We start from the raw sequence: 18,454 nt of genomic DNA on the forward strand, positions 1-18,454 counted from the left end.
AATGTAGCCTAGTTTAATTTCAATACAGGTGTATAGCGAGATAAAGTCAAGTTGAATTTGAAATTTGTTGATTGATCCATACACTTGTATTACAATGACGAGACTGCTTATCATTTTTCTAAGGAGTCGAGGAGGCCTTGCTTATCAAAACAGATCAATGATCACTCACACCGCCAAAGTAGAAGAAGAGAGGATGAGAAGGGGAGCACAATAAAGTTGACCATTGCTATGTAGATTAGTTGCCCTTGGCTTGGAAGCTGATCCTAGATCTGTGCCTACAGGCAAGTAGAAGGGAAGATATGAGGGGGAGGGGTTCTCAATTGTAGACACCTTTAGTTAGTTAATGAGTGCAGGGCTGGATAGATGAGGGTATAAAGACAAGCAGGGAGCTGTGGCTGTCTCTACCGTCACTGCCTTATAGTCACCATGTCTTTCTCAGGGATATACCAGATGGAGACACATGAGAACTTTGAGTCTTTCATGGAGGCCATTGGTACGTTTTGCTGTTGGGTTGTACGTTTGATTAGACTTTGGGTGTTAATTTCAGGTTCTAGGTTATTTTCTGTGTTTTTAATAACTTTCACTGAATGTTTAATTTAAGACTAAAAACACTAGTTTGTTTGGGCTAACTATTTTGCGCTTCCAGCACATGGGTTTGTTTGAAAATGATTTGTTTAGGCTGTAATTATTTATTGTGTCAGTGAGATTAAACCTATGCTCTTCTGTCCTCTATCCATTGAATTAATCCACTGTGCTTCCAGGATGGAGTTGTCATGCATTAGTTTTGTAACTCATTGAAAGTGGATAAAAGTAGTCTATTCAAACACTATTTCAACAGGAACGAGCACTCATTAAGATCAGGTGTGGCCAACTACTGTGGTCAACACACTTAACAGATGATGGTGATTGTTGAAGCTGAAAACGGAATGTGTGTTTCAGTAATTCATTTTTTGTTTTCATATGGCAAGTTTTTAGTGTTCTGAGAACATGACTTTAACTGGAACTGAGAACCTAAAGAACATTATGCTGAAGTACTGAAATTCCCACAGGAGAACATTTAGTCAGCTGAACAACTTGAGAACATTCCCAATGTAAAATTACTAATGTTCCTAGAACTTTACCTTCAATTAAATGTTTGAACTTTCAGGAAATATTCTGATCAAATAATGAAATGCCAAGAAAATAACATTTTGTTGAATTCCTTAATGAGAATGTTCCAAAGCCAATCAACTGTCCTGCACCATTGCCAGAATGTGGTATGCAAAATAACCAAGCCCTAAAACGTATGGTCCTCAGAACGTTATGTGCTAGCTGGGAATGCATTCAATGTTTGCATTCAGTTCATTGTTGCCATATTATAGTGCATCAGAGCTTTACTTCAGCTGTAATAATTCAGTGTTCATGTCCCACTTCATTAACTTTTTGTAGTACTAAAAAGCGCAGTGTATATGACTCTCTCGCTGCCGCAAACATGTAGGTCTCCCTGATGAGCTTATCCAGGAGGGCAAAGACATCAAGAGCATCTCTGAGATTGAGGAGACTGGAGACCACTTCAAGATGACTGTCACCACGGGGACAAAGATCCTCACCAACTCCTTCACCATTGGCCAGGAGACGGAGCTCGAGTCGCCGACCGGGGAGAAAGTCACTGTGGGTGGCGCATGTCACAACCCAACCATGAGTTTCATACATGTAGCCTGGATTTATCCATCTCCCTACATATACAGCCAGTATCTAACTAAACTATAAGTTCAGCTGATGTGGGGTCACTATGGTTAGTTCAGGTCCCAGTGATGTTGTGGGAGGACTGACTTTCTTTGGCAGAGAATCTCCTCTGCTCTCCAGGGACGGGGCTCACAGTTGCACAATTATAGCAGTTTACGTCTCATAACCAACTCACACACCTGATGCACACTGTCATACTTTTTCTCCTCCATATATGGCCATCCAACTTGGGCCTGTTAAATTGGTGCTAGTTGACTGTAGTTGGTGACCACTGCTTTCAGATCTAACCATTGACCTCTCCTGTGTTTCAGTCTGTGGTGATGAGGGAAGGTAACAAGCTGACGTCCTTAATTAATGGGATAGAATACGTCATAGAACTTATAGACCCAAACATCCTCGTCAACGTGAGTCTGGGGAATATGGCTGGGGGTTCACGAAGCGACACTATTTCAGGGTTAATTTATACCATTAACAAAATGGGTGGTCTTTAACAGTGTCGTGAATGCAATTCAACAGTTTGCTGCCACCAATGTTCTAATTACATGCTGACCCCACCGCTCGGGTCGCAAAATAAATGTACACCCACACTGCTCGCGCACCTCAGCAAGCGTCTGCGTGGCCAGGTGCTAAAATAGAAATTGGTTTTATTTGTGATGCTCAACGTGCTGCAAGTCTGGCCTCTCCCATCTCCTCATTGGTTTCTAGGAGCATATACCCATGTGTGTGATTGACTTTGAGGTCCACACTGGTCAGTTGTGGTAAAGTTGGTTGTCAACCGCCATATAAAGGAGGCGAGATGACGAATAACAAGTTCGGTTCACTGTTTTCTGTGGATTAATTGTCAGAGTAGACCTTGTGCATTTCAGGCAAAATAACAACCCAATGTTTGTATACCAGGACAAATTAGCTAGCTAGCTAAATGCTTTTTGCCCCCAAATGAATGTAACTGTTTTGATATTTCAACCTGCGTGTCCTGATCACTAATGTGGGTGAACAAAATCAATGTGAGAATGAGCGCGTCCGGTTTGGTCAGCATAGTGTACTGGCATGGATTTATTGAGTGTAATGATTAATGATGCTTTCTCTTTTCAGACCATGACTCTGGCTGGCATCTCATACAAGAGGACCAGCAAACGAATATGAAGATCTACTGCACTCTTTGGATTAATAAAATGTGAACGGCATGGAATGGTCTGGTCTCAGCATTTCATATCAATGGGTAGAACTTCAGGGAAAATTGAGGATTGTAATAATGAGGCAAGGTTTGAGTTGGATTAGTGACGTATAAAGCAGTCCCATTAAAATGTGAACCCAGCATTGTTGAAATGAAGGCTTTGGAGGTTCCATCTAGTCTGTTGCAATATGGGTCAGAATCCTACCACCATTGGGTGCGTCAGTTTTAAAAGCAGATTCCTCAATTTCCAGTTACTTTTGAAAATCAAGTTTCAGGAATTCTAGTGGCTGTGCTTTTGGACATTGCTTTCACTAGTTCCACCCCAGTGTAGCTGACCAAGGGCTAAAGGTGCACCATTTGAGGGTGACTGGTTTCCAAGCTACAGTGTGGTTGGAAAAGCTAAGGACCCGGGGACTAAAAACATCCCTCTGCAACTGGATCCTGCACTTCCTGACTGGCTGCCCACAGGTGGTAAGGTTAGGCAACAACACATCTGCCACACTGATCCTCAACACTGGGGCCCCTCCTGTACTCCCTGTTCACCCACAATGGCGTGGCCACAACTGCGTGGTAAAACACAACTCCAACACCACGTTTGAGGTGCACCACAACACCAGTGGTAGGCCTGATCACCGACAATGATGAGACCGTCTATAAAGAGGTCAGACCTGGCAGTGTGGTGCAAGGACAACCTCAATGTGAGCAAGACAAAGGAGCTGATCGTGGACTACAGGAAAAGGCGAGCTAAACAAGTCCCCATTAACATCGACAGAGCAGTTCGCGAATTTCAAGTTCCTTGGTGTCCACATTACCAACGAACTATCATGGTCCAAACAAACCAAGACAGTTGTGAAGAGGGCACAACGTCTTTCCTCCACCCCCTCTGTGTTGTACACTGCTGCTATTCGATGCTTATCTATGCATAGTCACTTCACATATGTACAAATTACCTCAACTAACCTGTACCCCTGCACATTGACTCGGTACCGATAGCCTGGTCATTGCTTTTTAAATATATTTATCTTCTTGAACTACACTTTTGGGTAAGGGCTTGTAAGTAAGCATTTCACGGTAAGGTCTACACTTGTTGTATTTGGCGCTTGTGACAAAGTTTGATTTGACGTGTCATGGAAGTAGGAATTGAAGGGTTGATTTGTCTGACATATTTGTATAATAATGTGAGGTCACTACTACTGCTGGCTGTTGGTTTCTTGACACCTGCCGCCATAGGTTCGTTCATGCTTATTGGCTAGTCCTTCATGGCCCCCTGTGTGTGTAGAAAATATTACTCATTCTACTTAAACATCCTTTACTCCAACTGTCTTCAGAACCTAGGTGGGATAATGTCATAAAGATGCATTTTAATCTTGCAGATCATCCTGTGTGAGGTTCATGTCTTACCGCAAGGTCTTTGTGTGGGTTCTCTGCAGGATGGCGTAGGCCTTATACATCATGCAGTGTCCCACCTATCTTCCCTGCCTGCCAGTGGGGTACCCCTGCCTTCATTGTTACCATCCCCAGAGCGGTGTTAGAATGGTATAGTTTACTGTCAAAGTAATACTGAGCCATTTATACTGCACAAATATAAACGCATTATGTCTAGTCTTTTCATGTGCTGAAATAAAGGATCCCCGAAATGTTCTCAAAGTGCACAAATTTGTATACATCCTTGTTAGTGAATATTTCTCATTTTAATAAGATAATCCATTCACCTGACAGGTGTGGCATATTAGGACAAAAGGCCACTAAAATGTGCAGTTTTGTCACAATGCCACATATCTCAAGTTGAGGGAGTGTGCAATTAGCATGCTGACTGCAGGACTGTCCACCAGAGCTGTTGCCAGAGAATGAAATGCTCATTTCTCTACCATAAGTCGCATCCAACGTCATTTTAGAGAATTTGGCAGTACGTCCAACCGGCCTCACAACCGCAGACCACGTGTAACCACACCAGCCTAGGACCTCGACATCCGGCTTCTTCACCTGCAGGATGGTCTGAGACCAGCCACCTGGACAGCTGATTAAACTGTATTTATGTCTGTAATAAAGCCCTTTTGTGGGGATTGACTCATTCTGATTGGCTGGGCCTTGCTCCCGAGTGGGTAGTACTGGCTCCCAAGTGGGTGGGCCTATGCCCTACCAGGCAGAGAAAGCAAAAGCGTTTTGACGCTCCAGTGTCTTGCCGTTCAACTTCGCACCCCTGGGCCAGACTACACTCAATCATAGGACCTACTGAAGAGATGAGTCTAAAGTAAAGACTTAAAGGTCGAGGCAGAGTCTGCGTCTCTCACATGGATAGGCAGACCATTCCATAACAATGGAGGTCTATTGGAGAACGCCCTGCCTCCAGCTGTTTGCTTAGAAATTCTAGGGACAATAAGGAGACCTGCGTCTTGCGATCATAGCGCATGTGTAGGTACGGCAGGACCAAATCGGAGAGATAGTTAGGAGCAAGCCTATGTATTGCTTTGTAGGTTAGCAGTAAAACCTTGATATCAGCCCTAGCCTTAACAGGAAGCCAGTATAGAGAGGCCCCCCTTCACATTAGAGTCATCAGACAAAGTTCTGTTGACTGTTGACATCTAGTGGAAGCCGTAGGAAGTGAAAACTCATCCATATCTCGCTGTAATTTCATTGAGAGCTTGGTTGAAAATCTGCCACCTCAGAAAAAATTCAAACAGGAAGTGGAACTTCTCAGGTTTTTGCCTGCCATATGAGTTCTGTTATACTCACAGACATAATTCAAACAGTTTTAGAAACTTCAGAGTATTTTCTATCCAATATGAATAATAATATGCATATATTAGCAACTGGGACTGAGGAGCAGGCCGTTTAATATGGGCACCCTGTGCACCTTTCATCCAAGCTACTCAATACTGCCCCTGCAGCCATAAGAAGTTTTAAGTATGCTCCCTCTAATACTCTCTCCCTCCCCTCCCGGAGGACCTGAGTCCTAGGACCATGTCTCAGGACTACCTCGCCTGATGACTCCCGACTGTCCCCAGTCCACCTGGTCGTACTGCAGCTCCAGTTTCAACTGTTCTGCCTGCGGCTATGGAACCCTGACCTGTTCACCGGACATGCCACCTTGTCCCGCACCTGCTGTTTTCGACTCTCTCATTTGATTGATTTGAGTGCTCAGGGTCCCATCTAGCTAAGAATTGAACTCCAATATTTGACATACATGAAATGTCAAAGAGTGAAATTCTGAGCTAGTTCCCCTCCAGTGATGTTGCCTATATACTGAAGAAGGAGGTCAGTAAATGGGTGGGTGAAATAAGTGGGCTGTACAAGGAACTACAAATATGTAACTTTTAGGAACTACAAATCCTATCAACCAATTTCTCAAGTGACCCCCATGGAACCCTAGCATCACTTGCAGCTCATTGGTGGACTCGATAAGGAATGCTGTGGTCAGCTAAGTCCAGGAGCCTGAGGATGATGTCACCAGAGTTGCTGCCCTTTGATTGGCTGATTTGATTGTCACCTTTCACCTCGGCCTTCCAAGATTGGTCCACATTGCAGCCCTCTGAGATACAAAATAAAGGATGGAGCAGGACACACAAGTCAACTCCCTCCCTGAATTGCACTTTCACTTTTCTAACCACGAGTGCATAATACTCCACCTGTCCCTTACATACCACGTTTGCATTCCCGAAGCCCCCCAGCATAAATCCTAAAAAGCCCTGACGTGGGGAATGAGTCTACTCTTTAGTCATTATAGACTAGATAGCAGATTTTGGTTCATAGGAGTGGTCAATAGCGATAAAGAGGCAAATAACTATACTAAAGAAAAATATAAAATTAACACGTGACAATTTCAACAATTTAACAAAGTTACAGTTCATATAAGGAATTCAGTCAATTAATTAGGCCCTAATCTATGGATTTAACTTGACTGGGCTGGGGCGCAGCCAAGGGTGGGCCTGGTAGGGCATAGGCCCACCCACTTGGGAGCCAGTACTACCCACTCGGGAGCAAGGCCCAGCCAATCAGAATGAGTCAATTCCCCACAAAGGGTTTTATTACAGACATAAATACATTTTAATCAGCTGTCCAGGTGGCTGGTCTCAGATCATCCTGCAGGTGAAGAAGCCGGATGTCGAGGTCCTAGGCTGGTGTGGTTACACGTGGTCTGCGGTTGTGAGGCCGGTTGGACGTACTGCCAAATTCTCTAAAATGACGTTGGATGCGACTTATGGTAGAGAAATTAGCATTTCATTCTCTGGCAACAGCTCTGGTGGACAGTCCTGCAGTCAGCATGCTAATTGCACACTCCCTCAACTTGAGATGTGGCATTGTGACAAAACTGCACATTTTAGTGGCCTTTTATTGTCCTAATATGCCACACCTGTCAGGTGAATGGATTATCTTATTAAAATGAGAAATATTCACTAACAAGGATGTATACAAATTTGTGCACTTTGAGAACATTTCTGGGATCCTTTATTTCAGCACATGAAAAGACTAGACATAATGCGTTTATATTTGTGCAGTATAAATGGCTCAGTATTACTTTGACAGTAAACTATACCATTCTAACACCGCTCTGGGGATGGTAACAATGAAGGCAGGGGTACCCCACTGGCAGGCAGGGAAGATAGGTGGGACACTGCATGATGTATAAGGCCTACGCCATCCTGCAGAGAACCCACACAAAGACCTTGAGGTAAGACATGAACCTCACACAGGATGATCTGCAAGATTAAAATGCATCTTTATGACATTATCCCGCCTAGGTTCTGAAGACAGTTGGAGTAAAGGATGTTTAAGTAGAATGAGTAATATTTTCTACACACACACAGGGGGCCATGAAGGACTAGCCAATAAGCATGAACGAACCTATGGCGGCAGGTGTCAAGAAACCAACAGCCAGCAGTAGTAGTGACCTCACATTATTATACAAATATGTCAGACAAATCAACCCTTCAATTCCTACTTCCATGACACGTCAAATCAAACTTTGTCACAAGCGCCAAATACAACAAGTGTAGACCTTACCGTGAAATGCTTACTTACAAGCCCTTACCCAAAAGTGTAGTTCAAGAAGATAAATATATTTAAAAAGCAATGACCAGGCTATCGGTACCGAGTCAATGTGCAGGGGTACAGGTTAGTTGAGGTAATTTGTACATATGTGAAGTGACTATGCATAGATAAGCATCGAATAGCAGCAGTGTACAACACAGAGGGGGTGGAGGAAAGACGTTGTGCCCTCTTCACAACTGTCTTGGTTTGTTTGGACCATGATAGTTCGTTGGTAATGTGGACACCAAGGAACTTGAAACTCGTGAACTGCTCTGTCGATGTTAATGGGGACTTGTTTAGCTCGCCTTTTCCTGTAGTCCACGATCAGCTCCTTTTTCTTGCTCACATTGAGGTTGTCCTTGCACCACACTGCCAGGTCTGACCTCTTTATAGACGGTCTCATCATCGTCGGTGATCAGGCCTACCACTGGTGTTGTGGTGCACCTCAAACGTGGTGTTGGAGTTGTGTTTTACCACGCAGTTGTGGCCACACCATCGTGGGTGAACAGGGAGTACAGGAGGGGCCCCAGTGTTGAGGATCAGTGTGGCAGATGTAAGGTTAGGCAACAACACCACCTGTGGGCAGCCAGTCAGGAAGTGCAGGATCCAGTTGCAGAGGGATGTGTTTAGTCCCCGGGTCCTTAGCTTTTCCAACCACACTGTAGCTGGGAAACCAGTCACCCTCAAATGGTGCACCTTTAGCCCTTGGTCAGCTACACTGGGGTGGAACTAGTGAAAGCAATGTCCAAAAGCACAGCCACTAGAATTCCTGAAACTTGATTTTCAAAAGTAACTGGAAATTGAGGAATCTGCTTTTAAAACTGACGCACCCAATGGTGGTAGGATTCTGACCCATATTGCAACAGACTAGATGGAACAACCAAAGCCTTCATTTCTACAATGCTGGGTTCACATTTTAATGTGACTGCTTTATAGCAAATGTAGAAAATCCATCTTGGCCATTGTGTACTGTTTACGGAACTACGCCTTTCTACTGAATCCCACTGAGGTCGTCACTCATCCAACTCAAACCTTGCCTCATTATTACAAACCTCAATTTTCCCTGAGGTTCTACCCATTGATATGAAATGCTGAGACCAGACCATTCCATGCCGTTCACATTTTATTAATCCAAAGAGTGCAGTAGATCTTCATATTCGTTTGCTGGTCCTCTTGTATGAGATGCCAGCCAGAGTCATGGTCTGAAAAGAGAAAGCATCATTACTCAATAAATCCATGCCAGTACACTATGCTGACCAAACCGGACGCGCTCGTACGCACATTGATTTTGTTCACCCACACAAGTGATCAGGACACGCAGGTTGAAATATCAAAACAGTTACATTTATTTGGGGGCAAAAAGCATTTAGCTAGCTAGCTAATTTGTCCTGGTATACAAACATTGGGTTGTTATTTTACCTGAAATGCACAAGGTCTACTCTGACAATTAATCCACAGAAAACAGTGAACCGAACTTGTTATTCGTCATCTCACCTCCTTTATATGGCGGTTGACAACCAACTTTACCACAACTGACCAGTGTGGACCTCAGTCAATCACACACATGGGTATATGCTCCTAGAAACCAATGAGGAGATGGGAGAGGCCAGACTTGCAGCACGTTGAGCATCACAAATAAAACCAATTTCTATTTTAGCACCTGGCCACGCAGACGCTTGCTGAGGTGCGCGAGCAGTGTGGGTGTACATTTATTTTGCGACCCGAGCGGTGGGGTCAGCATGTAATTAGAACATTGGTGGCAGCAAACTGTTGAATTGCATTCACGACACTGTTAAAGACCACCCATTTTGTTAATGGTATAAATTAACCCTGAAATAGTGTCGCGTCGTGAACCCCCAGCCATATTCCCCAGACTCACGTTGACGAGGATGTTTGGGTCTATAAGTTCTATGACGTATTCTATCCCATTAATTAAGGACGTCAGCTTGTTACCTTCCCTCATCACCACAGACTGAAACACAGGAGAGGTCAATGGTTAGATCTGAAAGCAGTGGTCACCAACTACAGTCAACTAGCACCAATTTAACAGGCCCAAGTTGGATGGCCATATATGGAGGAGAAAAAAAAAAGAGACAGTTGGTTATGAGATGTAAACTGCTATAATTTTGCAACTGTGAGCCCAGTCCCTGGAGAGCAGAGGAGATTCTCTGACAAAGAAAGTCAGTCCTCCCACAACATCACTGGGACCTGAACTAACCATAGTGACCCCACATCAGCTGAACTTATAGTTTAGTTAGATACTGGCTGTATATGTAGGGAGATGGATAAATCCAGGCTACATGTATGAAACTCATGGTTGGGTTGTGACATGCGCCACCCACAGTGACTTTCTCCCCGGTCGGCGACTCGAGCTCCGTCTCCTGGCCAATGGTGAAGGAGTTGGTGAGGATCTTTGTCCCCGTGGTGACAGTCATCTTGAAGTGGTCTCCAGTCTCCTCAATCTCAGAGATGCTCTTGATGTCTTTGCCCTCCTGGATAAGCTCATCAGGGAGACCTACATGTTTGCGGCAGCGAGAGAGTCATATACACTGCGCTTTTTAGTACTACAAAAAGTTAATGAAGTGGGACATGAACACTGAATTATTACAGCTGAAGTAAAGCTCTGATGCACTATAATATGGCAACAATGAACTGAATGCAAACATTGAATGCATTCCCAGCTAGCACATAACGTTCTGAGGACCATACGTTTTAGGGCTTGGTTATTTTGCATACCACATTCTGGCAATGGTGCAGGACAGTTGATTGGCTTTGGAACATTCTCATTAAGGAATTCAACAAAATGTTATTTTCTTGGCATTTCATTATTTGATCAGAATATTTCCTGAAAGTTCAAACATTTAATTGAAGGTAAAGTTCTAGGAACATTAGTCATTTTACATTGTGAATGTTCTCAAGTTGTTCAGCTGACTAAATATTCTCCTGTGGGAATTTCAGTACTTCAGCATAATGTTCTTTAGGGTCTCAGTTCCAGTTAAAGTCATGTTCTCAGAACACTAAAAACTTGCCATATGAAAGCAAAAAATGAATTACTGAAACACACATTCCGTTTTCAGCTTCAACAATCACCATCTGTTAAGTGTGTTGACCACAGTAGTTGGCCACACCTGATCTTAATGAGTGCTCGTTCCTGTTGAAATAGAGTTTGAATAGACTACTTTTATCCACTTTCATTGAGTTACAAAACTAATGCATGACAACTCCATCCTGGAAGCACAGTGGATTAATTCAATGGATAGAGGACAGAAGAGCATAGGTTTAATCTCACTGATACAATAAATAATTAAAGCCTAAACAAATCATTTTCAAACAAACCCATCTGTGCTGGAAGCTCAAAATAGTTAGCCCAAACAAACAAGTGTTTTTAGTCTTAAATTAAACATTCAGTGAAAGTTATTAAAAACACAGAAAATAACCTATAATTTGTTTTTAAAACTACTAACACCTCCCAGGAGAACATAGTAAGATGTTCTCAGAACATCCCTGGAACCTGTAAAAAATAAAATTGAAAAACATTCCTACATCTCACTTCCATTCTCAGAACATCCAAGGAAACTAGTGTGCTACCTGGGTTTGCGCCGCAGAAGTAACCATTGCATTCGCAATCACCATTGAACATCATTACTGAAAGGACTACGACTTCTGAAATTAACACCCAAAGTCTAATCAAACGTACAACCCAACAGCAAAACTTACCAATAGCCTCCATGAAAGACTCAAAGTTCTCATGTGTCTCCATCTGGTATATCCCTGAGAAAGACATGGTGACTATAAGGCAGTGACGGTAGAGACAGCCACAGCTCCCTGCTTGTCTTTATACCCTCATCTATCCAGCCCTGCACTCATTAACTAACTAAAGGTGTCTACAATTGAGAACCCCTCCCCCTCATATCTTCCCTGCTACTTGCCTGTAGGCACAGATCTAGGATCAGCTTCCCAGCCAAGGGCAACTAATCTACATAGCAATGGTCAACTTTATTGTGCTCCCCTTCTCATCCTCTCTTCTTCTACTTTGGCGGTGTGAGTGATCATTGATCTGTTTTGATAAGCAAGGCCTCCTCGACTCTTTAGAAAAATGATAAGCAGTCTCGTCATTGTAATACAAGTGTATGGATCAATCAACACATTTCAAATTCAACTTGACTTTATCTCGCTATACACCTGTATTGAAATTTAACTAGGCTACATTGCACTTTGAGGTGATTGAGTTGAGAGGTGTATTTTGTCTCCCTGCACTATAAAAAAGTTGAATCAATGTACAATTGTAAGGCAGCAGACTGCAATATGATTGTGAGGTTTCAAAAATGTTTGGCATATAGCTGAACCAACATAATGTTCACTCAACTTTTCATTTTACATAGAGTGAACATACAATTCAACTTGAAAAATTGGAATCCAGCCAGAGAACGTTAATCACCCCCAACCTGCACTGAAAATGACTGCCAGGAAATACTTCTATTTGATTTAGGTAGTCTCAATAATAACTGGAACAGCCATCTCAGTAACAGATGCAAAAAGTCCAACTAATAACCGATTGGATTACTTTAGAAAAATGTATGTTACTTATGTTGGTGTAGCATAAGATGAATCAACCAATCAATGTATATGCAAAAACACAGGTCTTAAAAAAACTTTTCACAACATACAATTGTAAGGCAACCAGCTGCAATAGGGTTGTGAGTTTGCTCCACATCCGGGAATATACCTGAACCAACATACAGTGTTGACTTCCAAAAACAAACATGAAATTGTAATTTGACTCAACAAGTTTTTATACATGATGTTTATACTATGATGTTATAATGCTTATTTACTCTGTTTCATCTGACTGCACAGTCTACAGTCTCATCAGCCCAGCCAGGCAATTTATGAACTTGATCTCCACTATAAAAAGCATCTACACATTATCTTACATTTCTTATAGTCTAAAGTTTAGTTTTCAACAGCGGAGATGTGTATAAACTTTGCTGTTTGTCTCTGCGACATTTGCAACATTGTTTCAATATTCAAATTCGATCTCAAGCTGTCCCATAGTAATGAACGTGTTGGGAGTCGGGACGAGACAGAAAGACAGTCAACTTTTCTCATCCAGTCGAAATTATGAATCAGCTGGCTTCATTTTATGTATATATACAAAGAAATGTAAATTGAAAAAAGGTCATGTGTCATGTCCCATAAAAATAAAGTTTTTAATGAGAATTTGTCAGTCATTATATGAATTTGTTGGTAACCCGTTGTATAAAATTGCTCCTACCCTTGAAGTTGGTGTTTGGAGGATATATTGGCACGGTTTGCTCTCCCTCGACTTCGTCTCGGGCCTAACAACCCCCGTGCCAATATATCCTCCAAACACCGGCTTCTCGGGCATTATCAATTAAATAGGGTAGATGTCTCTGTGTGTTCTCTGATCTGCAGTATCTCATTTTGATCTGTGTGCTGAGACTGAACCAATAAGAGCTCCTGTAGTCATGAGAACATGGACACTGCCTCTCTATGAAAAACATAAAGCAGAATGGACATGGTTGAACCTTCTTGAGGTTATTCAGAGAGAATTGACTACTGCATGGAATAATTAACATTAAGCCACGAGTAGACAGAATATATTAATTCTGAAGTCTGTAGGTATATTTATGATGTATTTTGGCGTGTATGTGTCATGTCCCTTTGGTTTTTTGGCTGGTATACGTTACATGAATATTTTGACACACTAATTGTAAGTCGCTCTAGATAAGAGCATTTGCTAAATTACTTAAATGTAAATTTGTAAACATATGTTCTATAAATTATATTTCTATGATTCGGACCAAGTTACATCAGGATTACATAAATATTATATATCTACACCAATGTAGTAATGATAAAAGGTAGTAGTAATCATAAAAAGGTTTTATCTAAAACTAAACGTCACTCTCCAAGGCTAACTGCTACTCCATAGTAGACATTCAGCTGGTGGACCAGACTTAAGGACACTTTAAAACATTTGCAGGATGTAGTGCAGAATGTAAAGAAAACCTCAAAAGAACAAACAAATAATATTAAAAGCTGATTCACAAAACATTAAAGCATATCAGTATATCATTGCATCTAAATTATGCTCCTTTTTCAATTTTTTTGGTGGAACATTTGAATATTTTCCCTGATTAGATGTTATACTCTATACCTCGCTATAGAATTACATAATTACTAATTATGTAACGTGATGTCTATGGCTACTATGTAACATGTTTACGGTTGCTATGTAGCATGATGGGTGCATTCGTAAATTCACTCTGGCTATCTACTCCGATTTCAGAGCACTCTCGTCTGACTGCAGAATTCATTTAAACACTCGCTGAACATGACCGATGCCAGTAAACGTCTGGGGAAAAAATTAAATAAATTGTTGCCAGCAGCACATTTGCAGTCACTAATGCTATGGATAACATGAAAACAGCCTAACCAGCTCTGCTAGGGCAAGTAAAATGGTAAGAGAGGTGTTCTCTCATTTGTGTCTGGAAGTAGCTAGCAAGCTAGCCAACTTTAGCCAGTTAGCTTGGGTGCTTGACTGCAGTTGTGAGGTCAGAACGCCCTGATCAACCCTACTCCTCAGCCAGAGCGTCCACGTGGCGCTCTAAACGCCCCCCGAGAGCGAAACGCTCTGAATTTATGGACAGACAATCTGACAACGCTCTGAATTTACAAACGACCAAGAACGCACCCTGACACACTGGAGGCAATTTACGCAACCGATGCCTATAGATACAACCTATTTTGGATATCAAATCACAATCAGCATTTACATTTTATGTTTATGGTTGGTTCATCATTGGACATTAAAAACTCTAAATTGCCTACTGGAGATTCGCTCAAAGGTTTGTGTGATTTGAGACCAGTAAGGGAGAGTAAAGTCCACTGAATTAGAACTATTAGAACAGACACACTGCTTTTAAAAGCACGGGCCAAAACAGAAAATATGAGAACTATACGACGCACAGCACTCATGTTTCAGATGTGGATGTTGTTGTGCACTGGACAAGTGGTCATTGTTTGAGTCAGCTGAGAGAGAAACATACATACACCACGCATACTCGCACAAGCTTTATTAACATACACATTTGGACTCTTTACACGTGTAATAATTATTACAGCTATTTCTGTACATACAGTATATAGCTACAATATTTAAGTATGCAATATAAAGGCAATCTACAGAGGAGTGCTCAGGGTCCTAGCTAAGAATTTAACTGCTGTGTTTTGATATACATTACATGTCAAACACAGAGATAAATTCTCAGCTAGATCCCATCTAGTGAGGTTGCCAATATACTGAAGAAGGAGGTCAGTAAATGGGTGGGTGAAATAGGTGGGTGAACTATGAACTACATCTAGGTAACTTTGAACTACAAATCCTATCAACCAATCTCTCAAGTGACCCCCATGGAACCCTGGTCTCACTTGCAGCTCATTGGTGGACTCTATGAGGAGGCGTGTGGTCAGCCAAGTGCAGGAGCCTGAGGATGACGTCTGCAGAGTCGCTGCCCTCTGATTGGCCGATTTGATTGTCGCCTTCCTCCTCAGCGAGACAAGATTGGTCCGCACTGCAGCCCTCTGAGATACAAAATAAAGAATGAAGGAGGACACACAAGTCAGAAAGCACATAATTGTATCCGCCACTCTATTAGAACAATTTCAGTGGTGTATATAACCACAATGATCATCACAGAAATATAGGATTGATGTGCCCTCACCTGAGTCACAGCAGACACCCGGTGCGGCGCAGCGTGCTGTATCAGATCCACAGGGTCTCCCTCCCGCCTGGCAGGGGGTGGGCAGGTAGTTCTCCTCCATGCAATGTGCCGTCTCCGGAGAGCCCATCCAGCAGCCCACATCCTCCCCACAGCAGATACTGGGGCCAAAGCAGCGGCCCTGGTCCCCTGGTCCACAAGACATGCACTGCAAGGGGAGAGAAGGGACAGTCGGGTATGAGGTTGTTCCATCATTCCAAAAAAGAGATTCTTATCGACATTCTTGCTCCCTTTTACAGGAGGAAGACAATGGTTCATTGTCAATTCTCCCAATTCAGTCCTTTTACAGAGCCTCACTTGGCTCCTACTCATCTTGATGCACCTCTAAGACAAATCATACCTGTTATCTACACATTATATTTAAATAGTTTAGATATAGATGGATTCTGTTGCAGCTCACCTTGCGCTGTGGAGCGTCCATTATGGACCTCTTGCCCCCGATGGGACAGTTGGAGATGTAGCAGGCTGAACAGACAGACAGGACGTAAAGTAGACACACGGACACGGCGGCTCCAGTCATCTCTACTGAGAGAATGATAGATGAGGAATAGAGAGAGCGAAAGGGATAAGAGGGCTGCAGACATGGACGGAGAGGAGTCCGAATAGTACGTCTAACATTCCCATTACGCTGTCAACTGAAAACATCATACAAATCTGAAACACTGAAATCCAAACAAACTCAACAAGGCATACAACCAGAGACAGACAACATCTATACACACATCCACAGAGACAAGCTCACTTGCTGATCTCCCGGTGTACAGAAACAAGGCGAATGCGTTTGCTCGTTCCGGAGGGACTCCCAGGTGAATGTTGAAGTTCTGTATCTTCAGTGGCACCCAGACCTCTTTATACACCCTCTCCGGGAGTGACACGGACCCCTGACAACCACTTAAGGTGTGTATTAATGAGCCTGTCTTACTCCCCCTTCCCCCTGATAGTGCTGGGCTGGGCAGAGGCCTGGCCAGTGGTACAGCCATACAGTGGCCTGGAGTGGTCCAAGCCATAGAGACAGTCATTAGTGGAGGGCCTGTGTCCGTGACCATGCATGTGAGAGAGGAGAGGGGTTAAGAATGAGACAGAGCAAAGGTGTTTAGTATGTAGATGGAGATGGGGAGGAGTGTTGAACCTAGACCTATGGCCTATTATTAGAAAGATGAGAGCAGTGAGCAATGTTTTCCAGTGAGCAGTTTTCAGTGTTAGCTGACTATCTGACTATCTGACAGACTGGCAGACCACATCCTATATGTGTTCCAGATCAAGGACTGGGAAGCAGTATCATAAAGTGGTTGGCTAAGACCTATCTGGACATATTTGTACCCCTTACTGAGATTCTCCACTAGGGGTTCTCTTATCAATGCACTTCATGATCTTATTGGCTAAGGACTACAAGAAGCATCACATCATCTTCTAAATCAAATTCATCTTTGTTTGGTTTGCTAATTAAAAAGCAACAATATGCAACTAGCGTAGTCCACAATTACATAAATATGATTACACAATCTTTGTCAAATGTGTACAGACACACGCACGCACACACAAACACACACACATGCACGCACACACACACTCCTGATATACCTGATATGTCACCTTTAATAAACTTGCTAATACCTAAAATGATTTAGTACACATTGTCGAGGTCTTAGGTTAATTGATTAAATGAGCCCATTAACACAGACAATGCTAATCAGCTTCCTATTAAAGGCTTTTCACTCTTCCAATGAGATGAGCTCCATTAGTGCCTTCCGGATTAGTAATCCGGTTATTGATGGAGAAAGGCAGGGTCAAGATTTATGCAAATGTTGTTCACGTCAGACAATTGGTACATACACGTGTCATAAGATGACATCATAGTTTTCAACCTTTCAGAGACAGTAAACACTCCTCTTGTATGATGAGTCACTGTGAGGTAAGACAAGAACAGGCTAGGTGTTGCTGCCAGAAACCTGTCTATATGCTTGTGTTTAGGCCTGACTGAGAGACTGATGATGGCCCAGTTCAAATATTTTTTATATGCATCCTTCCTCACTTTTAAAGTTGACTTGAAGAGGCTCATTTTAAGTGATGATGCAGAGAAGCTGGCGTTTGGAGGATATATTGGCACGGTGTTGTTACAAAGTATCGATTTAGCCAGTCAACTGAAAAAAAAGTGGTGTATGTTGCTATGACAACCAGCTCAATTTGCTGTCTGTCTCCTTCGGACACATTGATATTATATGGGACGTCTAGGACAAAAAGGCTTCTCAACAAGCCATAAGCCATAAGACTCCTGAACAGGTAATCAAATGGCTACCCGGACTACTTGCATTGTGTGCCCCCTCCAACCCCCCACCCCCCACCCCTCTTTTTACACTGCTGCTACTCTCTGTTTATCATATATGCATAGTCACTTTAACTATACATTCATGTACATACTACCTCAATTGGGCCGACCAACCAGTGCTCCCGCACATTGACTAACCGGGCTATCTGCATTGTGTCCCATCCACCACCCGCCAACCCCTCTTTTACGCTACTGCTACTCTCTGTTCATCAAATATACAGTACATAGTCACTTTAACCATATTTACATGTACATACTACCTCAATCAGCCTGACTAACCGGTGTCTGTATGTAGCCTCGCTACTGTATATAGCCTGTCTTTTTACTGTTGTTTTATTTCTTTACCTACCTATTGTTCACCTAATAACTTTTTTGCACTATTGGTTAGAGCCTGTA

General features: G+C 42.7%; 3 protein-coding genes across 5 annotated transcripts; 1 reads left to right on the forward strand and 2 right to left on the reverse strand.

Annotated features, from left to right (window-relative positions):
* Positions 1-241: 241 nt before the first annotated feature.
* LOC139576453 (fatty acid-binding protein, liver-type-like) lies at positions 242-2,909 on the forward strand. The gene is made up of 4 exons (XM_071402597.1): positions 242-493; positions 1,478-1,650; positions 2,037-2,129; positions 2,818-2,909. The coding sequence occupies exons 1-4, from the start codon at positions 427-429 to the stop codon at positions 2,866-2,868; spliced, it is 384 nt and encodes a 127-aa protein (XP_071258698.1). The 5' UTR covers positions 242-426; the 3' UTR covers positions 2,869-2,909.
* A 6,128-nt stretch (positions 2,910-9,037) lies between these two features.
* On the reverse strand, positions 9,038-11,874 carry LOC139576454 (fatty acid-binding protein, liver-type-like). The gene is made up of 4 exons (XM_071402598.1): positions 11,645-11,874; positions 10,270-10,442; positions 9,807-9,899; positions 9,038-9,129 (listed from the first exon to the last, which is right to left on the reverse strand). Exons 1-4 carry the CDS (start codon positions 11,709-11,711, stop codon positions 9,079-9,081), a joined length of 384 nt encoding a protein of 127 aa, XP_071258699.1. The 5' UTR covers positions 11,712-11,874; the 3' UTR covers positions 9,038-9,078.
* A 3,138-nt stretch (positions 11,875-15,012) lies between these two features.
* On the reverse strand, positions 15,013-16,742 carry LOC139576455 (isotocin-neurophysin IT 2). Of its 3 annotated transcripts, none has more exons than XM_071402600.1 (4): positions 16,475-16,742; positions 16,133-16,254; positions 15,676-15,880; positions 15,013-15,535 (listed from the first exon to the last, which is right to left on the reverse strand). In XM_071402600.1, the coding sequence occupies exons 1-4, from the start codon at positions 16,737-16,739 to the stop codon at positions 15,390-15,392; spliced, it is 738 nt and encodes a 245-aa protein (XP_071258701.1). In that variant the 5' UTR covers positions 16,740-16,742; the 3' UTR covers positions 15,013-15,389. The 3 variants fall into 3 exon arrangements, with proteins under 3 accessions (XP_071258701.1, XP_071258700.1, XP_071258702.1); XM_071402599.1 differs by having other exon boundaries at positions 16,133-16,257; XM_071402601.1 differs by having other exon boundaries at positions 16,133-16,257; positions 16,455-16,536.
* Between the last annotated feature and the right edge of the window lie 1,712 nt (positions 16,743-18,454).

This window comes from Salvelinus alpinus, chromosome 5 (assembly GCF_045679555.1).
Source record: "Salvelinus alpinus chromosome 5, SLU_Salpinus.1, whole genome shotgun sequence".
In the NCBI taxonomy this organism is placed as follows: domain Eukaryota; kingdom Metazoa; phylum Chordata; class Actinopteri; order Salmoniformes; family Salmonidae; genus Salvelinus; species Salvelinus alpinus.